The sequence below is a fragment of the Cryptomeria japonica genome, chromosome 7, assembly GCF_030272615.1.
Source record: "Cryptomeria japonica chromosome 7, Sugi_1.0, whole genome shotgun sequence".
NCBI classification, from domain to species: Eukaryota; Viridiplantae; Streptophyta; class Pinopsida; order Cupressales; family Cupressaceae; genus Cryptomeria; species Cryptomeria japonica.
The window spans coordinates 297,336,456-297,358,275 of record NC_081411.1 but is presented as its reverse complement, the minus strand read 5'-3'; the positions used below and the strand labels follow the sequence as shown (position 1 = coordinate 297,358,275).

The 21,820-nt window shown below is 37.5% G+C and overlaps 1 protein-coding gene across 7 annotated transcripts in view; it reads left to right on the top strand.

The window, feature by feature from the left end:
* Positions 1-20,415, top strand: part of LOC131048595 (uncharacterized) — a 72,295-nt gene extending 51,880 nt beyond the window's left edge. For 6 of the 7 annotated variants that reach the window (XM_059207994.1, XM_059207990.1, XM_059207993.1 and 3 more), the window contains 12 exons: positions 12,867-13,385; positions 13,496-16,081; positions 16,183-16,248; positions 16,342-16,460; positions 16,562-16,816; positions 16,903-16,995; positions 17,089-17,829; positions 17,915-18,290; positions 18,395-18,469; positions 18,827-18,892; positions 19,025-19,302; positions 19,433-20,415. In XM_059207994.1, the coding sequence (XP_059063977.1) occupies positions 13,100-13,385; positions 13,496-16,081; positions 16,183-16,248; positions 16,342-16,460; positions 16,562-16,816; positions 16,903-16,995; positions 17,089-17,829; positions 17,915-18,290; positions 18,395-18,469; positions 18,827-18,892; positions 19,025-19,302; positions 19,433-20,233 (5,742 nt within the window). In that variant the 5' untranslated portion in view covers positions 12,867-13,099 and the 3' untranslated portion in view covers positions 20,234-20,415. Of the gene's footprint in view, positions 1-12,866; positions 13,386-13,495; positions 16,082-16,182; positions 16,249-16,341; positions 16,461-16,561; positions 16,817-16,902; positions 16,996-17,088; positions 17,830-17,914; positions 18,291-18,394; positions 18,523-18,826; positions 18,893-19,024; positions 19,303-19,432 lie in introns of those variants that run through there. The other variant, XR_009358432.1, reaches the window with a different exon arrangement.
* Positions 20,416-21,820: the final 1,405 nt, after the last annotated feature.

Here is a 21,820-nt window from a genome sequence, read left to right as displayed (position 1 = left end):
GCACCTGTAGGAAAGAATGGAGGGAAGAAAACCTCCTGTCTAGCCCAGATCTCAAGTAGCTTTATTTTATTAGTCTGCTAAGTATTAATTCAATAATCCCATAATATATGTAATAGCTAAATTTCTATTATTTCAGGTTATGAGTATGTGTATCTATACACCTCATCCTGAAATGTGTATTTTTATTTATTTATTTATTTATATAGCTATTATAAAAGTAAAAAGGGTGCAGTAGATAATGAAAAGATTAAGAGGGTTAATACTGCATTTTTTTTTCTCAACCATTTACTCAAAGAATAGTTTTAAACACTTTCATATTACATACATATTTGTTTCTTTATATTATTTTCTCTATTACAATAGAATAAACTTTTTTCTTAAGAATAATTAATAAATGATGAATGATAAATTAATGATGAATTAAGGGTCAACTATTAGAAGAATAATTAGGGGAATATATTTTTAGTGTCTACACTAGACATGCAACCATTAAATATTCTACCAAATTCTTTATTAAACTAATTAAACTAATTAATATATTATCCTAAATATTTGATTTGAACTGATGCTATGCATACTTTATCACTGGATAGACTAATTTCCACCATTCCTTGGTATTATGTTCCATTTAAAATTTCTATCCCCATGGAATTTGTATGAATAATTATCAAAGGAATAAAGAAAAAGAAAAATGCAATGTCATTGAGTAACCATCCCGTCAAGTCATACTTGATGATTCAAATAATTATCAAAGGGATAAAGAAAAAGAAAAATGCAATGTCATTGAGTAACCATCCATCAAGTCATACTTGATGATAAGGAAAAGTTATAGTAAAAGTAGGCATGCCTATTATTTGAGCTTACTCTTTTGCCTTTAAAAGTGTTAATGATTCTATTTTCTATATATATATATAATTCATTTTTCTATTTTTAAATGTTATATAGAAAAATTTATGATTTTTTTCAATAATTTTTTGTAAAAATTAAAATTAATATAAATTTGATAGTATTATTTATATTTTTATTATTTAATTATATAAAGATAAAAAATTATTTTATTATGATTTTTTTTAATCACAATAATCTATTAAATTTAATATCAAATTAAACCTATAAACATTTGTTATTATTAGTTTTAAATAAAGGAGAGAAGTTCTTTCTTTATCACATTTAATTTAATTGGATCAAAGTAAATTTGATTAGGACATAGATCAAAATGCCTTATTTACTATATTAGAAAAGTTGAGGTAAAAGAAGTTTTATAATTTTAAATAGGTGAAAACTTAAATTATACCTTTGAAAGAGGCGTTCAAAACAATTATTAAAGTAGTAAAGCAGTTTGAAGAATCCAAGGAGTCACGTAGCTTTAGTCACATACATTAAATTGTTTTAGATGGCCCCGCCCTGGCTCAACTTTAATCTAAGATGGTGCCTGCCCATCATTACATTCTTCTTTCACTTCATTTTGCAAACCAACTTCATGTATTTATGTGACTGTTTATGAGCATTTTCTGTTTAAATTTAAGTAGCTAGAGTGTTCTCATGTAAAATTCTAATTAAGGGAAAAAGGATATGTTATTTTAGTGGAGCAACAACTGCTTAAAAAAATGAAAATAAGCTTTGAAAAAAAGGGGGCTATCACCATATTTTTTTTCTCTCCTATTTATTTCTAAAATTTTATTTCAAATACAAAATAATTTAAAAAGATTGCATAAAAAATAAAAATAAGGAACCATTTGACTATCCATGAATTGCTCTTTAAAAAGTTGAACAGCTGCTGCTAGCCAAAATAAGCTATACAACAGCATAGAGATATAGATATACCCTTAACTGCAAAAATAAACGTATCATAATATTCTCATTCAACCATGTGAAGGGAACTTTCAGAGTAGCAGTCATCCAGGTACGCAATATGTTCCAAACTACTTTTTGCAGAAGATTAGTGATTTCATCTTAATTATACTTATTTTCTATATATTTCACTAGGCTTAGCAAGTAGGAATTGTCATTATTCTAGAAAAGAATGTCACTGTTTTACTGACTTAAAGTTGATGTAAAAGTAGATGGGAAATAGTCAGTTTGCTGATAAAAAGGTTTTCCATGCTTCTTGTAATTTCATATGAGTTAGAAACTAAGCGTTGAGTCAAGAAATTGTAAAAGTAATTGCAAGAAATAATTTATGTTTGCGTCACGCGTTTTGCTAGACAAGGTCGAGGGTTTGTTTACTGTTGAATCTGCTTTCCATCTGCTATCGCATATTGACTGGCAAGCTTATATAATATTTATATTTATTTGAGTCCATCAGATAAGAGTGTATGAATATGGAGGTGACTGAGAGGGCTTTTTACAATTAGTTTCAGTTCAGATTTTGAGGGTCATTTTTAAAAGCATATACAGACTCTTTTACACACAGTATGACTTTAAACTTTTCCCAGTCAAAACTTAAACCATAATCTGGACTATTCATAATTTTGTATCGATAAATATAGCTTGATTTATCTTCATCTTCATCTACTGTTGCATATCCAAGCTAAGTTTTTGGGTATTTTTTCATTTATCTGAAGCAGTGCAGTCGTGACTCTTGTGAATTCAATGTTTATCACGCTCATAGTTATTTTCTCGCTCAGTTTGATATTTAGTTTGCATGTCTCGCTCGGTTAGATTTTAGTTGAGTTGTGTTGTAAATGTTTTTGATTAAAAAAGCAGTTAAAACTGGGGGCTGACTCGAAAGAAACAGACAAACCATTACCAGCACGCGTTGCAGTCACGCGGCAGTCAGCCAACCCCAACTCTAATAATAAAAAACAAAAACTCCCTGCCGCTATTGGATAACCCGAGATTGAAACCAATCTCGTCCAACAAGAGCCATAACCAACAGTAAACCATCATAATGTTAATACTATAACAATTGTTAAAAGTAGCAATATTACCATGGAAACAAGCGTTCGAGCAACAAAAACTAAAGAAAAAAGGCAGGAAACCAACCATACAACCTAATTATCAGCACCCATGTGCTTAGAGAGCATGAGCCCTGTCTAGTCATCAGCCAGAAACTGGAATAGTTCTGTAGTGGTGTCGCTTCCCAGCCCTTTCAGATCCGCTTTATCCTGGTGGAGCAAGCACAGAGAGGTAGCTGACAAGTGCATCACTTTGACAACGAATTTCCCAATCTTGTTGACATAGGACTCTAGGTGCTCCAGCTTTTTCTTAACACCATTTAGATCTTCAGAGATAGCCTTGCCTCCGCCTCTTTCTTCTCCCCTTCATCAACAACAGTCTTCCCGTCGTCAGAGTGTCTACCATCCTCCTCTAAGGTGTGGGGCAAGGGAGTGTTGGATTGAGGGGAGGTGTTCTTGATATCCTCATTGATGGTCTCCGAATCAGGGACATTGGTGCCTAAATTGGAGGAATCTGAGCCCTCCGTGGCTTCCAGATCCTCCTCCCCCTTCTCACTTTCCGCTTTCTCATAATCCTCCTCTTCTTCATCGGCATAATGCTTTCTCATGACCATTTGCTTCATCCTGGACTTGTTTATGTGGGATATGCGTGGGGTGATACCCTTCTAAGCATCAGACTCAACAAGGAGGATTTTGGGCTCCTTTTTCGGTTTCTTGGAGGTGGGTTTCACAGTAGAAGGGTTGCATTAATTTTTTTCCCCAATTTTAAGGGGGCAGAGGGGGCCTTGGTCAGGGGATTGAGTCATCGGCTTTTTCGAAGACTTCTTGGAGCCTTTTTAGAGCCTTCAAGGGAACCCAGAATAAAGGGGGCGGGTTGAACTGAGATAGGTTTAGGAGGGCAGAGGGCCTTATGAAAGTTGTAAAGCCTAAACATCAACCCCTGGTGGAGGATGGTAAAATTACCCTCTTGGCTCATACAATTGCGAACATCTTTAATAGTAGACTCGAGCATGCAGCAAAAAAAAAGGAAAAGAAATGGTGTCATGGTTGCGGAAGTGGTTTAGCAACGGGAAGTGATAATAGTAGAATACACCATACCTTCCCTTGAGGGTGAAGTATTTCATTATGATTTTGTAAACCTGATCCCACGGGTAGGGTAAACATTCCTTGTTGAAGCCCCCACGTAATATGGTCGGTTCCTCGCCCTTTTTGAAGAAGCGTTTCATGTTGTTTTCGTCCGCAACCCCACTAGTTTTCTTCCATTTCCTTCCTTAAGTGGAGAGACACGTAACCTGGGCGATAACTTCTTCATTGATTTCAAATGAAATGTCCTCCATGACCACCGTCCTATCCTTCCAATTGTTGACAAATTGTATGGAAAGGTCTTCGTTGAATCCCTTCATGGTTTCCATGAACAGGATGATTCCTCCTTGCTTAGCATACATCCAGTCGCACGGGTCATTGCGAAAACAGTCATCAATTATGTCCGGTTCAACCCGGACTAAATCCTCTCCCATGCCAACTTCCTCCAGAGTGAAGTTGAGATACAGTGCAAGCCTGAAAGGAAAAATGCAGAGAGGAAAACCAAAGCTGGAGTTAAGAGAAAACAAATGGTAATTAGCCAAAATAATGTGCAAGGTGTAATAATGATTTTTGGTACAGTTTCCCAAGCCCTACGTCTGCCAGCTTCGAGAAGCATGCGAAGGGACACCTCTAGAGATCTCCGCCAACTTGCAAAGATCATCATTATGGCAAGTAGTAAGGTTCCATTTAATCTAATAATTAGGGTCCTTGTTGTTATTAATGATCAAAAGTTGGCACTCCAACCCCTCGACGATGCAGAAATAGGTGGCCAACCAAGTCAGCATCAGGTAGAGAAGGTGGGGACCACTAGAAGCCAGCAAGGCGAAGCCCGCCCAATTTGAGTTTGAAATTCCTGCAAACAGCATCGCATAGCAGCCAACCCAAAGCAACCTATTGAATAAAGGAAAATGGCACGTCATTGCTTGATAGAGGCGATTTGTTCGTTCCCAATAAGGTCCTTCTGCTTGTCAGTGAGAGAATTTAGGTGCCTCTAGCACCTCATTCCTTTTATCTCTAGTCTCGTCGCAGCCAGAGAGTCCGCCACCCCATTCTCCTCTCTATAGATATGCTGAATTTGAAAATCTTCCAGCTAGAAAATCATGGACCAGATGTCTTGGATAACATTTTTATTCTCCAGCAGATCCCTGAAGCGACTTTAGTAGCCTCAATAATCAGGTTAGAGTCCCCTTCAATGATCAGTTTTTTGGTTTTGGTGCCCAGGGCCAGCTTAAGCCCCCCAACAAGAGCAAGGGCTTCCACCATGTTGCTCGAAACAGAGTCAAAATTTCCTGCATAGGCCAAAACTAGGTCGCGCAGGCTATCCCTAATAATTCCTCCCCCTACTGCTGAACCAATACGAGCAGCACCATCAAAATTGAGCTTGAGCCAAGGAGGGGGGGGGATGACCATCTGGTATTGAGCCTCTCCATCTTTTTTGAATTGTCATATCGAAGGAAACTATCTGGCATCTTCCAATTTTTAATCCACCTTCGGTCCAAGGCCATAGGGCTGGCATTTGGGGTTCTCCACTTGTTGATGATGGCATTCTCCCTGGGGTAATTCTCAGCTAAGTCAGTCATCGTGTCAACGGAGCTGCTGGTGCCATGGAAAATCCTATTATTTCTTTCCTTCTAGATATGCCAACAGACATAGGGAGGAATGGGTCTCCAAAAAAGAGCAGACATGGGGAGGAATGAGTCTCCAAAAAAGAGTGACTGACGGGTGAGCAAAAGGGCACTTCCAGTTGTTGGTAAACTGCTACAAGTCTTCCGAGAAAGTCCAAGCCAAATTGAATTTCTATAGAACTTTGTGCCAAATCCCAGAAACAAAAGGGCAATGGATAAAGAGGTGATTTATGCTTTCCTCCGCACAACTATACATAACACATTTGTTGGCGAGCATAAATCCCCTCCTCTTCAGATTAAAAATAGTAAGGACCTTCTCGTGAAGGGTCGTCCACCAGAAGAAGTTAATTTTAGGGATGAGCTGAGAGTTCCAAACTTCTTTCCAATTGTAATAGTCGTTGAAGGAGGCAACCAAGAGATTGTAGGCCGATTTAACGCTGAAAGACCTTGAGGGATTCGCGGTCCAAACAAGTTTATCAGTGTGAGTGAAACAGGGGATCCTGATCCCCCAAAGAAGGGATTGCAGCCCTTCAGCCAGATGAATCCATTGGGCGGTATTTCCCAGACTATCAGCAAGCCTTAACCAGCAGCGGGAGGGAGAGATGTAGTTGCTCACAAGGGAGCCAATCGAATCCTTCAGAGGGATTATGAGACAATTGAACCAGGAGGAGGCAAGGGATCTATCCCCAATCTAGTTGTCCTCCCAAAATCTAATTTTTTGACCACTTCCAACTGGCCACTTTAGACCTTGCTTGAGAAGTTTCTTGATCTTAACAAAGTTGTTCCAAATTTTAGACCCAAGAGGGAACTCATTGGAAGATAGGAGGGAGGGCAAGGGGGTGTGGTTGAAGTACATGGCCCTCATAATCATGCTCTAGTCCATTTTGCCCTTCATAGGGATCCATTCGATTTTAGTCAACAAGGCTTTGTTCATATCAGAGATTTTTCTAATTCCAGGGCCACCCATGCTCTTTGGTTTGTATATCTTTTCCCAATTGACTAAGTTGATTTTGGTCTTCTCCTCCAAACCCATCCACAGAAAGCTTCTTTGGATTCTCTCAAGTTTTTCAGCCATAGAATTGGAAATCTTGAAAATAGAGAGAAAGTAGACAGGGACACCTTGAAGGGAGGCCGCCAGAAGTTGGAGTTTACCTACACTACTCAGAGTTTTTCCAGTCCAGCTTGCGAGTTTATTTTGCATTCTTTCTAGGATTGATTCCCAAAAGTGAGGGGTGACCTCCTTAGTAGTGAGGGGGAAACCCAAGTAGGAATCAGGGAGATCAGTAGCACTACAACCTAGGATTTGGGTAAGTTTACCCTAGAGAATTATGTCCGTGTTAAAGAAGTAAACTTTGCTCTTGCAATAGTTAATCAGTTGATCAGAGGCATGGGCATACTCTCCCAGTAGATGCTTCCACTCTTTAGCCTCTATTACAGATGAAAGGCCGAAAAGGAAGGTGTCGTCCATAAATTGCTGCATAACCATAGGGGGGAGAGTGGAAGCAACCTTTACCCCCGAGTTTCTATTAGTCCCGATTAGATTGGAGAAATTCTTACTTAAGACTTAAGCTACCATAATGAATAAATAAGGTGAGAGAGGGTCTCCTTGACGAAGCCCCTTCCCAACCTTGAAGAATCCCCAGGGGGTGCCATTGACAATCATCGAATAGTGAACGCTTTCCACTGCCATCCTGATAATATTATAAATCTTCCCTAAAATCCCATCTTAGAAAGGACCGCATACATGAATTTCCAATTAACCTTGTCATAAGCCTTAGAGATGTCAAGTTTGAGAGCCATACCTAGGTTGCGACTTTTCTCCATGGAGTGAATGACCTCATGAGTAGTAATGACAGCATCAAGGATCTGCCTGCCTGGAACAAAACCTCTTTGAGAGGGACTGATGCATTTATCAAGCAAGGGTTTGATTCTGTTGACAATAACTTTAGAGAAAATTTTGTAAACAGAGTTACATAGGCTAATGGGCCGATAGTCAGAAACAAGTTTCGGATCAGGAACTTTGGGCACCAAAACAATGAAGGTGTTATTCAACTTCTTCAGGAGTTTACTAGTGCGAATGAAGTCCTTAGTAGCATTATTGAGATCATACCTCACAGTTTCCCAAAAAGTCTGGAAAAAAGCCCGGGGGAAGCCATCAGGACTAGGGGCCTTAAAGGCATCCATAGAAAAAATCGTTGCTTTGACTTCCTCATCGAACACACGGCTTATCAGCGGCTCATTATCAACATCATCCAGGACATGAGGAATGAGATTGAGGAGTTTATCACTGATTTTAGTAGGTTCCCTCATCCTATCATTCGAGTAGGCATTAGCAAAGTGAAGAGAAGCCCATTGACCAATTTCATTATGCCCCATCGCTTCCTCATTTTTGTCATTCAGGATGGACCAGATAGTGTTCCTCCTTTTATGCTTTGAGGCCGATCTTTGAAAGAAAGAGGTGTTTTTGTCCCCCTCAGCTAACCATTGGATCCTGGATCTTTGCTTCAAGTAAATTTCTTCAAGATTCATGATTTCTTTCCACTTTTGTCTCCATCCCTCTTCCTTCGTATGAGTGATCCTAGAGGAAGTCCCCTCCGCAATGGTCCTCTGGAGGTAGTCCAAATTGGTTTCAACCTCCTTTTTTCTCTTGAAGATATCCGCAAAGGAAGAGAGGCTCCAGGATTTCGCCTCCCTTTTGATAATTTCCAACTTTTTAGAAATTCTGAACATAGCCATCCCTTGAATAGTGGAGTTCCACCAGTTTTGTATACATTGCTTGAAATGTGGGTGGGAGTGTCACATAATCTCATACCTAAAGGGTGAGGGACCGGAGGTCAGCTTGTCAACCCAGGAGAAGAGGATCAGGGAGTGGTCAGAGATAGTGCACGGGAGAGATAAAAGCGAGGAATTAGTTCCAAAGTTCCATTTGGCAAAGATCAGAAACTTGTCCAGCTTGACCTAAATCAGATTGGAGCCTTTTCTATTGTTAGACCAGGTGAGCTGGTTCCCTTGGAGGTCAAGATCAAGTAATTCATTATTTCTGATGAAGTCAGCTAAGTCAAGCATTCTCTCACTGTAGTTCGTTAGGCCTCCAATCTTCTTTGAAGGATAGAGGGGGGTGTTGAAATCCCCGACTAGCATAAACAACTCCTCCTTATTGTTAGTCAAGAAGGTAGTGATTTCCTCCTGGATCAAAGCCCTTCCGTGTCTGGTATTAGGAGCATAGATATTAAAAAAGACCCAAGATAAGTTATTCATAGTGAACCTGGTGGAAAGAAAGTTGTGAGAAGAGCCAACTGCAAAACCGTTCAGCTTGCTCTTATTCCAAAGGGTAGCAATTCCTCCTCAGGCACCATTCGTCTCTCCATAATGAAAGACAACACCCGGTCATAAACTATCGACAAGCATAGCAAAATTTTGGTAACTCATTTTCACCTCCTGGATAAGTATAATATCAACTCTATTGGTGAGTATGCATTGTTTAAGAGCATACTGCTTTTGGGGGCTATTTAAGCCCCTTAAGTTCCATGAGAGGAACTTCATTTCTTACTCTTTTGTGTTGTCTCCATGGTTAATTTCCTTCCACTAGCAATTTCCTTGGCCATTACCTTAGTTCTAAGGGTCCTCTCAGAGGGTCTGCCTAGTTTAGAGTCGTTACCCACATGCGCCTTCTTATTTCCCCTAGTTTTTCTTTTTGGTTCCTGCCATTCCCCCTTATCTTTGTCCGCCGGCGAGGACTAGACTGAATGGCTACCAAAAGAAAGAGTAGTAATATTCCCAAAGGATCTTGTAGTAGACGAGGAGGTCGGGTCCAACCCAAGCCTAGATGTGGGCAAGGCCCCAATGCAAGTGCTCTAGATATTCCTCCCCCAACTTCCCTTTGGGTTGGGTAGTAGATTCACGATTGCTGGCAGAGTGGAGGTAATGAGTCCTATCTTCTCCATGCTAGTCGCCTCCGCATTGGGACCTTCTTGATCAACCTTCGCTTTGGGGATCTCTCCTTCTTCTAGCTACAACCCCAAGCATCTCCTCGAGGGGGTAGGGGTCTTCTTAGAGTCAGGGGTAACTATCATGTTAAGAATACTCAGCCAAGAAGGGGTAGCCCTCCTTAGAAATATCTTGAGGGCCTGCCTTTTCTATCAAATCCTCGGTCTGACCCACAAAGTTTTCGGACGCTGGGGGGTTACCATTCTCGGTTGTCTCCCTAATAACAATACTCGGGGATGACAACTTCTCATTCATCTTTTACCTCAGGAGGTTGAGTAGTCAGATAGCCCGCAATAACATGGCCACGTTTACCACATTTTTGACAATACAGAGAGGCGTTCTCATAGACTATTGCCTGTGTCCATTTACCCCATTTGGATTTGAGGGCAATGAAGTTAGGGAGGGGGTTGTTAACAGCATACACAAGTTTGGACTTCTGCATTGTCACATTGTCGACAACAACAAATTGGTCGAACGAGTTACCAATCCACCTGAAAATGGTATCATCCCAAAATTCCAGGGGGAGGCCAAGGAGTGTGATCCACACCGACGCCAGTGTAAGGAGGTCCGCACTTGGGTCAAACCCCGACTTCCACTTGGAGAGAGTAAGGCAGTGCTTACCATCAGACCATGTACCAGACATAACATAAGTGAAGTCTTCCTCTGCAGTAAATCTAAAAAGGAAGAGTCCGCCAAGCATGGCAGAGATAGAGACACTACCTTTGGTTTTCCATCTAGAGCCCGCCCATCTTCTAACCATATCTATAGTGGGTCTGAAGGCTAGGAACCTTCCAACCAGGCAAAGGTGGAGGGATGAAGCAATATTATCCATGATACCATCGGGGAGGCAAATCTCGGGGCCCTCCTCACCATTAGTGACTTTTGGCTGCAACGTCAAACTTTCTAGCTTGGAGTTCCCCTAAAGGGCACCTTTTCAGGAGTTTGCTTGATCTTGCCTAGACAAAGGACCCACCTCCAGAGTCTTAGGGTCCTTTTTGGAAGAATCCAAGTTGGGGGCCACCAGAGGATGCTTCACGAGGAGGGGGGCCTCATGCAGGATCTTGTTGCAAGCAACAACAAAGGGAGCCCACCCATCTCCTTGGGTGCGCAACACAAGAGCCAAATCCAAACAAATCTGCAAGTCAACCGGAGGAGGGTCAGGTACCAGGGAGGACAAGCCCTCCCCAGTAGAAACACCAGGCATAGCAGGAATTCAAAAAGTTGCAGAGTGGGAATCGATATACAGTTGTGTTGTAAATGTTGAGTACCAATAATAATATCTATAAAATGTTATTTTCTACATTTTTTCATCTGAATTCTCTAGATAATAGATTGATAAATAATGATATTTTCTCTCATGAGTATAAGGCTTTCTATGAAACTAATGATATTTAAAAATATTTCGATAGTCAACAAAATTCAAGCATACACATAGATTTGATAATGATGGCTAGTTGATGTATTTGATAATGATTTCTATTTGATTTGCATGCATTGGAATGGGTATTGATCAAATAAGCTAGATTTTTTTTTTGGCTTGACTTATAGTTTTGAAGGAAAATTGAATGATTGTTTCTATTAGAATCATTGTTCCTTTCTTGATATTAGATGATTCAAAATAAATGCAATGAATGTCTTGTTATACATAACTATAAAATCATATCACAAATGTATGTGAAAAATTAGCATAGGATTGAAGTATAAGAAGGGACTAATAATCTAAATATTTGGTTATTTTATATTTTTTTTACATTTAAATGGATCAAGGTCATAACTGTAAGGATTATCTCACATTCATGAACTCAACCTAGGTCAAACAAATAAAATCTATTTGATTTATATAGTTAAGAATTGAATTAATGATAAATTGATAATCCAATTGAATTTCAATATTGTTAGATTGTGCGAGCCATTAGACCTAAATAGATCTAATGGCAAAGAAAGTTGACACAAAAAGATTATAGTGCTCACGGCGAAGATTTGTGCAACTAGCTCCACAATGGTGAGTTGATAGCAAATTAGGCCAAATGAACTCTACTTGAGTGAATATGCACATAAGGGTGGGTGTGACAGTAGATAGGGAAATATAGTGGGATTGAGATGAGCTTAGTATAATGCATGCATGAACACAAATAAGGGTTGTGATAGGATAAATCTAAACTTTTGTGAGATTTCAAATACATAGGTTGAACAAGAACATTGAGTAAGAGATTTGCTAGAAGCACAAAAATGAAAGGGAATGAGAATGTATGGGCAAGAAGATGATTTAGGAGTTTGAATTTATTGTCTTCAAGACTATGTTGAGGGAGCAACAAAGTGCTATACCATTGTTTTGCAAGTGTACTCTAAAATTTCTATCTATTTGTTTAATTATTTGTGTCTATAAATCTATTTAGTAGTTCAAGTAGATATCAAATAGAATATTTAAATAGAAAATAGAAATAGCTCTTTATGTAAAAATTAAATATAAATAATTTATTTGTGTTTAATTTTTTTAAAACTTGTATGTGACATTAGTTTGAAAAATGAAATACTGATTCAATAAAAGGTAAAGTTAATGATGATTAAATTAAAATAGTTCCAAAATATAAAATAAATAATTTGTTTGTCTTTTTCATCTAATTTTTTACCTATTTTTATGCTAATAAGTCCGTGTAGAAATTTTGATACATATTTAAAAATAATATTCATATATATCTTGCAAAAGAATATATTTCTGTAATCTAAACTAATTAAAAGAATTAATATAATTATACAAATTAATATTTAGATTAATTAATAATTATATAAGTGAATATATGGTAATGTTTATATTTTAAACTAACATAGAACATAATTATCTAAAAGATTTTGAAAGATATTAATTTTTAATTATCTATGCATCTTATTTAATATATTAATATAAATATCTCAAATTCATATTCTTTATCAATTTAAAATAAATATAATTAAAATATCTAAAACAAGATTTTAAAATTTATTTGCTCTATAATTTGAAACATCTTTTATATGCAAATGTTAATTTTTATATAATTAAAAAATTGATTGTATTATTTAAATTTTTATCCATTTTGAAATATTTGTATATGATTTATTATATCACTTAGGATGCTTTCTAAGATCATTTCGACAATATTTTATTTTTTTCCCTATTTTGTCCTTAAAATATCTATTAACATAGAAAAATTAACAGATTATTTAGTAAGGAAAATACTCGTTCCGTTTTTAAAGATTTCACGTGCCTGACAAATATTTTCCTTTTTTAATGTGGTAGGCAACGAATCTTCACACGTAGACGGAGAAGCGCATAAATGTTTGTTTGCTTAATGCATATGGTGGTGCAATATTCTTAATTTGGAGGAAGCGATTCCACCAAATTGTGGATATCTTTTTAAGTTTAGATTGCTTGGTGAAAAGGTTAATTTGGCAAAATAAGGGTAAGTAGACCTTGACCAAACATTCACTAGCAAACACATTCAAACCTCAACATAATAAGGCGAAGTTGCAATGACTTCGGAAATAGAGGCCGTGCCATGTTGTATAATGGAGTTGGTTGAGAGGAGCTACTGCACTAAACCAGGCTGGCGTTTAGCAACTTTTCAGGAAGCAAATGAGAACCTTCAAATGATAAAACAACAGGGTCTTCTCAAGGGAGGGGAAAGAGCTCGTCTTCTGGACGGCTGGATAAGTGGCTCATCATATTCAAATGACATCCAAATGAGAGATGAGTTCAGAAGCTGTTTGGGACACATGCTCATCATACAACTCCACCCATCCATAAGCTATAGCGCGGGTATATTCTTTTCTTTATATATCTTATTCTATTTTCAACTCACATTCAAACGATTAGTGAGAATATTGCTACTCTTGTGCACTCAACTAGCGTTACAAATTCTTCTTCAGGTAACTCAAATCATTTGAGAAGCATATATGCAGATGTGAAAGTCGACCAAAAAGGAAGAGAAGCGGCATTATTTTTGTGTTCTGAAGACTGGAATTATGAAGTTGTGTACTGGTTGCTCAACTTTTGGGAAAAAAAAGAAATTTTTGAGTCAGTAGACGTGAGAGAGGGCAACATACCTTTCAGCAATAAAACCAAATTTGTAGAGATGAACAGGCGGATATGCCATATTGGCAGAATACTTGGCGAAGAGGGACTCGCCGGTCGGAAAGCAGCGAAGAGAAAATTCTCCAAAGATTCAGTTGAAGAAGTGATGTTTAAAATGGTAAAGTCCTGTTGGGACAAGTTCAGTCAGGAGGATAAGAAGATCCTAGGGCAAAACTTTTTACGTCGAAGTATAGATGAATTTATTAGTAATATAATAAGGCAATGCTCGGAAGTGAATTGGTTTGAAAATTTTGCTTCAGAAGGAGACATGTCAGATGCTATCTGGCATTTTTTATGGTTCTATATTTCCTCCTCTATTGCAGCAGGAACCATACGAAGTAGTATTGGTTTACTAATCAAGGAGTGGGGCAATGATGAGTGTCAGACTAGAAGCCCAAGGAATTTTATTATATCTTCCGCCATATTATTTCATCTCTCCAGATATGAAGAAAATAAGGTGCGGAGCATTCTCCTCCAGGCATGCAAGGATGCAGCAGATGATGGGCAATATTTCAAAGCTACGCTGCAAAATCCACAATCGGCCTACTACGACGAAGCTGGAAATTACGATCTTCTCAGCAAGATTTTAATCTATGCAGTTGACAATAAGGATAATTTTGTTGTAAACAAGGTATTAGAGTGGGGCGCCCAGCCACAAGTGGACGTTGGCCCAGACCAACAGAATAGGGCTCTATATTTTGCTATACAAAACAATAGAAAAGATATTGTGAAAAGTCTTTTCGACAAATGTCGTTCCAAAGAACAGTTCGCCAATGTAGCGGATGAGGATGGATGGACCGCTCTTCATTCGGCATGCTTTACTGGTGATTTAAGCATTTGTGAAATGGTTCTTGAATACGGAGGAAGGCCGGATGTTCCAGACAACACAGGCTGGTTTCCCCTCCACCGTGCAGTTTATAATAATAGAGAAGAAATTGTGAGAAGTCTTTTCAACAAATGTCATTTGAAAGAAAAGCTGGTCAATGCAAAAGATAAAGAAGGATTGACTGCTCTTCATTACGCATGCCGAGATGCTGGCGTAAGCGTGTGTGAAATGGTTCTTCAAAACGGGGGAAAGACGGATGTTGCAGACAATAAAGGCCGCCTGCCCCTCCACTATGCAGTTGAGAGAGAGAATGAAGATATTGTCGATATTTTGATTCGGGAAGGGGACAGCGATACAGTGCACAGTGAAGTTAACCAAAAGAGGGCGGAGTTGGTTACTTGGAAAGACAATGATGGGGTGAGCCCTCTGGATATGGCCGTTAAGGAATATAACATAAAGGTAATGGGGAAGCTATTGTCGGTTTCTCAACAACTGCTAGAGACTTATTTTGATAAGGCGGACTCTGAAATACTTCTGCGTAAGTTTGCCTCTGAAGGCAATTTGGAAGCTGTGAGAAAACTCTTGGAGAGAGGAGCAGATCCACGTGCTTGCGATGAGGAGGGCCGAACAGCTTTGCACTACGCTTCCATGTGTGAACTTGGCTATAATGCAGATAAATTGACTGAGTTAATGCTTCACAAATGTAGAAGCGAAGAAGAGAGTGAAAAATGGGTGGAGAAGAAAGATAATAACGGTAAAACGGCTCTTCATTTTGCAGCTATGAAAGGACACCAATGGCTCTGCCATCAATTTTGTAACATAAACAGAGAAATCCTACAAATCAAAGATGAAACTGGGCGAGGCGTTTTCTATGACGCGGTTCAAGGAGACCACCACGATAATCCTAATATCATTTGGCAACTCCTTCAAATTAGTGGAGTAGACGTCGAATCCATAGTCGACAACAGTGGATTGACATTACTACATGTGGCCGTTTCAGAGGGCAGAATGAATATAGCAGATTTCCTTCTCAGACAATCAAAGAAGCCTAAATTGTATGTGAGGACACCAGATGTCCTCGGACAGACGGTTCTTCATAAAGCCGCTAAAGTGGGGCACGCGGATACCATAAAAGTTTTGTTGCACTGGGGAGCTCACCCTCTTCTCGAAAGAGATTGTGATGGGCGAACGGTATTCCACTATTTCGCGCAACCACAATTAACTGGAGACGATGGAAAAGCAGTTGCTGAATTGCTGTTAAAGAAGTGTGGATCCGATGAAAAGAAATTGCTTTTGCTGTGGGCCTCTGCTGCAGGGTTAGGCACTGCAGACCAACATCTAAGCGATTCTCCACTCAAAGAGTTTCTTTTAGAACAAAGGAAGCATATCACTGTAAAAGTAGGACAGGAAAACAATTTATTAAGGACAGCTGCACGTCTGGGTGATATTGACATGACCAAAGAACTGCTTTCTAGGGGTGCTCAAATCGCGGACATTAAGGACCACAACTGGAGAGAAAGACTAAAACCAGAAGTGAAAAATAATGTCCTATCAGGTATTCAATATAATTTTCAATGTTCTGCTTTATTTTATTCTTTTTTATGTCATATCAGACACCCGATATTTTGTTATTATTGTGCACTCGGTTGTATGCAGTTTGCAAGCAAATTGAACGCATTGCAGAACAGGGGAATGATAAACCAACAACATCTGACAATCTGGGTAAAATATATTCTATCTTCTTTTAAGAAGAATATAAGTTTTCTAAAATATTTTTTTAGCTTAAATCTAAATTTGTTTTTCCTAATTTTACAGGAAGAAGTGACTTTGCTTATGGTCTTGCTGCGTTGCTTCTGAACCCTTACCTAAAACCTCCTATTACGGTTGGTATATCCGGTAGTTGGGGTATGGGAAAGTCGAGTTTGATGGAACAGGTAAATTTAAAAAGCCACATTAACAAAAATAAAATAATAACCTTCTGCTTGCTCGAAATTTAAATATGTTTGGACTAATAGTTAGCTTTCGTTCACTTCAGACGGAGGGCATTTTGTTGAAGACAGCTGCACAACTGGCAGTTTTGCCATCCGAAACGACAAGTTCAAGTTTTCCTGGTTTTCAAATTTTAGAACATACAGAAAGGGGGAAAAAGAAATACCGCCAGATTAAGACAGGCATAGATTTATTGGTCGACGAGACCAAAGTAAAAAGTAAATTCTTTCAGAGTCTGAAGAATAAAATAGTCGAATGCTGCATGAAGATAAAAAATAGTATATCCGGCAAAACGTCGAAGGTAAAATTTAAATGTGAAAACTAGTATGAAGTATTTCCCTTCAACCTTTTTCCGTTAACAAAATGTATAATGTGGTTGTTTATTAGGAAGGAGATTCACTTCGTAACTTTTTAAGAAAGTACGATCCTAGATATCATCATATATTTAAATCACTAGCTGCTATGGATAGCACTGGCATGGTAAATCTCTTGCTTGAGAAAAGCTTCATTATTGCCTTTGGTTCTAATCTGGGTAATTTAATTGTCTAACTGTTTTTCAGTTTTCGTTCTCAGTTTAAAGAAAAAGGCCAACAGTCACAGTCTGTAAATGATTCTTCAAAAAAGGAAGGTGCAGAGTCCGAAATTGATTCTTTTTCACAGGAAAGTGTGCCTGCTGTATTAACTGTGCGATACAATGCATGGAAATACAGGAATGAATCAGAAGCTTTAGCAGGCATGGCAGTGGAAATCACAAAAGAAATGGAAGGAATAATGACAGATGCCCAGTGGTTGAGCACATGTTTGAGAAACACTTGGAGAAAGCAAAAACAGGTTATCTTGATTGAAATTATATTTCCATGCCTCTTTGCAGTTCTATTGGCCACCTCGTTTACTTTGATTGTATGGGTGCTGCTGGAAAGATACAAAATCAAGGAATCGGTGGAGCTAAAATACGCATCTCTTCCTCTAACCGTAGTCATTTTGGTATGGACTCTCGTAAAGAAAGTAATGAGCACTGTAAATCCAGTGAGTATTCAATTAATGAATTATATAAAACTTCCAGACCACAATGAAAAGCTTGGTTATCAGGAACGGGTAATCTCTGATATTAATTTCTTGAAAGAGGAAATTAGCAAAAACCCTATTCCCTTGTGCAAAGCTGCTTCGGATTTCATAACAGGGCCTTGCAATATGTCATTGATATCTTCGAAGTATAGTGGAGAGAACTTGACTAGGTCGAAGCCCAGTGCTAATCTTAGAACAATTGTATTTGTTGATGATCTTGACCGATGTCAGGAGTCTGTCATTCTTCAGGTAAATTTACAAGTAATATATTTTCAATCCAAATGTTTGACTGTGTCATTGGCATTGTTGTCACATAATTTTGTATGCTCCACAGGTTTTATCAGCTATTAATCTTGTATTAGCTGTCTGCAAAATTAGCGTCGTTCTTGGAATGGATAAAGACTTGATCCAACGGGCAATAATGAAAAAATATGGAGATAAATCTCTGAAAAATAGTAAGTTGGCAGATAAATATTTACAAAAGATAATACAACTTCCATTAGACCTCCCTGATCCCAGTGAAGTCCAGTCAAAGAAATTTTTGGAAGGACAGTTGGGAGTGTTTGAAAAGGAAAGGAACAAAGGCCATATGGAATCAGAAGCAGATGGAGAGGATGATTCTGTAACAGAAATAGACGAAGCTTACAATGCCCTCTTTTCTACTAAACTTGATTTTGAAAAAATATTTGGCTCGACGACTCCTATCCCAGGTGAGAAATGAAACAAAAGCAAAATTTTGAGGATTTATATATGGCTTCCTATTTAATATATGTTGCAACTGGAGCATCTGATCGGCGCTACTTGTTATTAACAGATACACCAGAAGTTACACAACAAAAACAAAAAGCTGAAACAACTATAATAGATATGGAGGTCGAAGATGGAACAAGTAATTATCTCGCTACATTTTAAAACTATTTTGATACCAAAGCTGCATCAAAGGTTTAATTCTACTCTGCAATTCATGCTCACTTAGTTGCTGTATAACAATAGAAAAACCGCAATTATTCGGAATAAATATAAATGAAAATTGATTAATAAAGAAGAAACCATATGAATTCGTAAATATTCATTAAAACTGGTTATGTTTCCTTACCAAGCTATCGGTCGTTCATCAAAATATATTAGCACTGAACATATTCTACACTATAAACAAGCTTGGTTTCATTGTTGAAAAGGCCATTCGTAGAAATTTTGTTGATAATGCCAGTGCGAGAGCTAAAAATGTTTTGGTATTTACTGACAGATGCTAGTAGCTCACAACACAACACAAACAAAATAGAAGTTCCGCCACAATCAGATACAACTGAAGGTAATTTAAGTGCGTCTAAATTATAAATAGAATAGTTAATTAATAAGCATACAAATTCCATTAGTATTTGAGTCAAATTTCATATTTAATATCCACAAATGTGCAGTCTGTAAAAATATAATCTTCATGCAGGTGACCAAAGTTTTGAAGAGTTAATTCCCATAAAGGAGCTGCTGTTTGTAAGATACAGCGAAGGAGAGCGAGGAACCTTTTGTCACTTTGAAGAAATGACTACAGATATCCGAAAATTGCCTCGAGAGTGGAAGCGTTTTCTCACCTACCATCGACTTGTCTGGAATATCTTCCTCATAAACAATGAAGCCAGGGATTTGGATGGATGGCAGGTTCAGCTTATTACTTGGATATTTGTATGCTGGGAATTTGAGGAAAATATGAATATTCTTATGGAGGTGTATATATCTGTTCTCTTTCTTACACAACTATATCTATATCTATTTCATGTCAAATTGTGTCCGTATATGTAGGTATTGTCCGCATAATCTATGTTACCACCGCATGTTGTTTTTTTTTCTTTTGCAGAATTGGGACAGACTTCGTGTTCTTAAAGGAAAAGAACCTTCATTACGAATGGTTGTGGATCATTTTATAAGTAATGAGAGGTGGATTATTGCTGACCATAAAAGTGAAAAGGAAAGAGATGGAGCTAAAGTTTTAGAGAATTCTGTAAACAAAGATACAGCACCACAACATTTGGAAGAAGACAAGAAACAGAAGGGAGTTTCCATCAATGAAGACAATCCTAAAAGAAGCAACTTGGAGCCATCAGAACCGGAAGTTCCTAAAGATCAAGTGATTGCACCGATGGAATCCCAGGGATATGTCTCTAATGATACAAATTATTGTGAAACTAGCACTAGCATACAAGAAAAGAAATTGAAGGAAGCTATGACTGAAGAAGATGTCAGTTCGGAGAAAACATTAAAACATGAACTAGATGCCCTCAAAGAAGAAATGAAAGAAATGAAAAACCAATTAGATAGAATTGAGAAGCTGCAAGCAGAACAGGCAGGTTCCCTAAAGGTAGAAATGTTTGATAGAATTGGGAAGCTGCAAGTAGAACTTGAAAAGCAGGTAGATTCCATAGTCAAGCAACGACAGGTTCGGTGGAGTGAGAAGAGCGCTGAGGAAAAGAAATTGAAGTTAGAAAATTGGGGGAGATTGAAATTCGCATTACAGAGGTATGATGTGTCAATGAAAGGGATACAAGTATTTCAAAGGTTTAGGTTTTATTGTGTGGCTGGGTATCTACCATGGCCAGTGCCTGAGAGAAAAATTGTAGATATACAAGATGGAAGTAGCAAGCATGGGACTTTAGCTTGAGTTTATGGTTTAAAGATCACTGGGATCTAGGGAAGTGCCTGCAATTCTAGGCTACTTCTAGATTGAGGGTAGATATGATAGTTGAGACATTTGATTTAAAGAGAATTAAGTTGCACACTTGTGAAAGCAGTTGTAGCCTTTTGCACATGATTTTATGGCATGTTCATATAGTCTTTTTTACACAGGATTACAATTTTATTGTTATTACTAAATTTCCTTTTCTATGATTCGGTCATTAGCAATTCTTTTTCATGTCCCTGACATTCAATAGACTAGAAAAAAACTTGTTAACTCTAAGCATCACCTTTCACGTCAACCAGAAAACTGGTAGCCCACCTCCCCTTCCAGACTTACAATGATGAGAATTTCAAAATGATTTCATATTTATCTGCATTAAAAAATTTAGAGGGATCATTCCCATCTAATAAGTACGATTCTTCAACGTTGTGAGAAACGGGGTTTAGAAAATCCACATCCATCTTGCAGTTGTAAATGAAGTAGAAAACAAGTTTGTTTATTGAGAGGGGCATTTTGTATACAGACTTGGTTGCTACACATTGGCTTTTACTAAAATAACACATGCCCCATTCCAAAAGCATTGATATGTGGTTATTACGCTTTTTCGAATTCTTCACAACATAATAATTCGATTTGTTTTTCACAAATGCATTGTGATAGAATTATAACTCTTTTAGCGTTAGAGTAATTTGCATCTTGAGTGGATTTTGAACAAACTATTGCATTCATTTTACGATATTATGTTATTTTAAAGGGATCAAATTTGATATATGATTGTATTTGTTTATTTTTATTTTTTTTAAATATAATTAAAATTTCAGAAATATTTTTATCACATGAAAGTGGAGATTTTTGGTTGGAATAAAAAATTTAATATGATTATTTTTGCTATATATTTAATTTATATTTTTTTAAAGAAAACATATTATTATTTATCAATTATGAAGATAGTAATTCATTAATCAAGATAAGGTGGTTTGTGGAAAAGTACAACCTTAGATTTTAGATGCAATGAAACCCAAACAAACATAAACAAATGACATAACCTGATCAATAATAAATGTATATTAAATTGCTTAGCCACGAGAAACGCGTAGGAGGGGGCACAGTCTTCATTTTTATCTCATACATTAGTAAGGGTAGTATTGTCATCATTAGGCTCCCAACTTAACATCTTCCTCCTCTTGATATTTTGTAGGTATATGAGCACAAACATAGGAAATTACCAACTCCATGCAAGGAAACAAACCGAAATCTATCTAGTTAGAAGAACCACTTCAATTAGAAGTGACAAGAAGTGGGTGAGAAGGTTGATACAATCCATAGAGAATAATGAATTCTCCTATAAGTGTATGCAAATATACAATACATTTATTTATCCAAGGATTGCCATATGAGTTTAAGTGATAGTACAAAATTAACAATAATAATAACACTACCAAAGCATATCAACACAAAATATACATTGAGAAATCATTTCAAGAAAAAGAATACATGGGAAAGAGGAAAATAATCTAAAAAGATAATATACACAATTTATTTGCTAGATCTCTTTTCCCTAATGAGAAA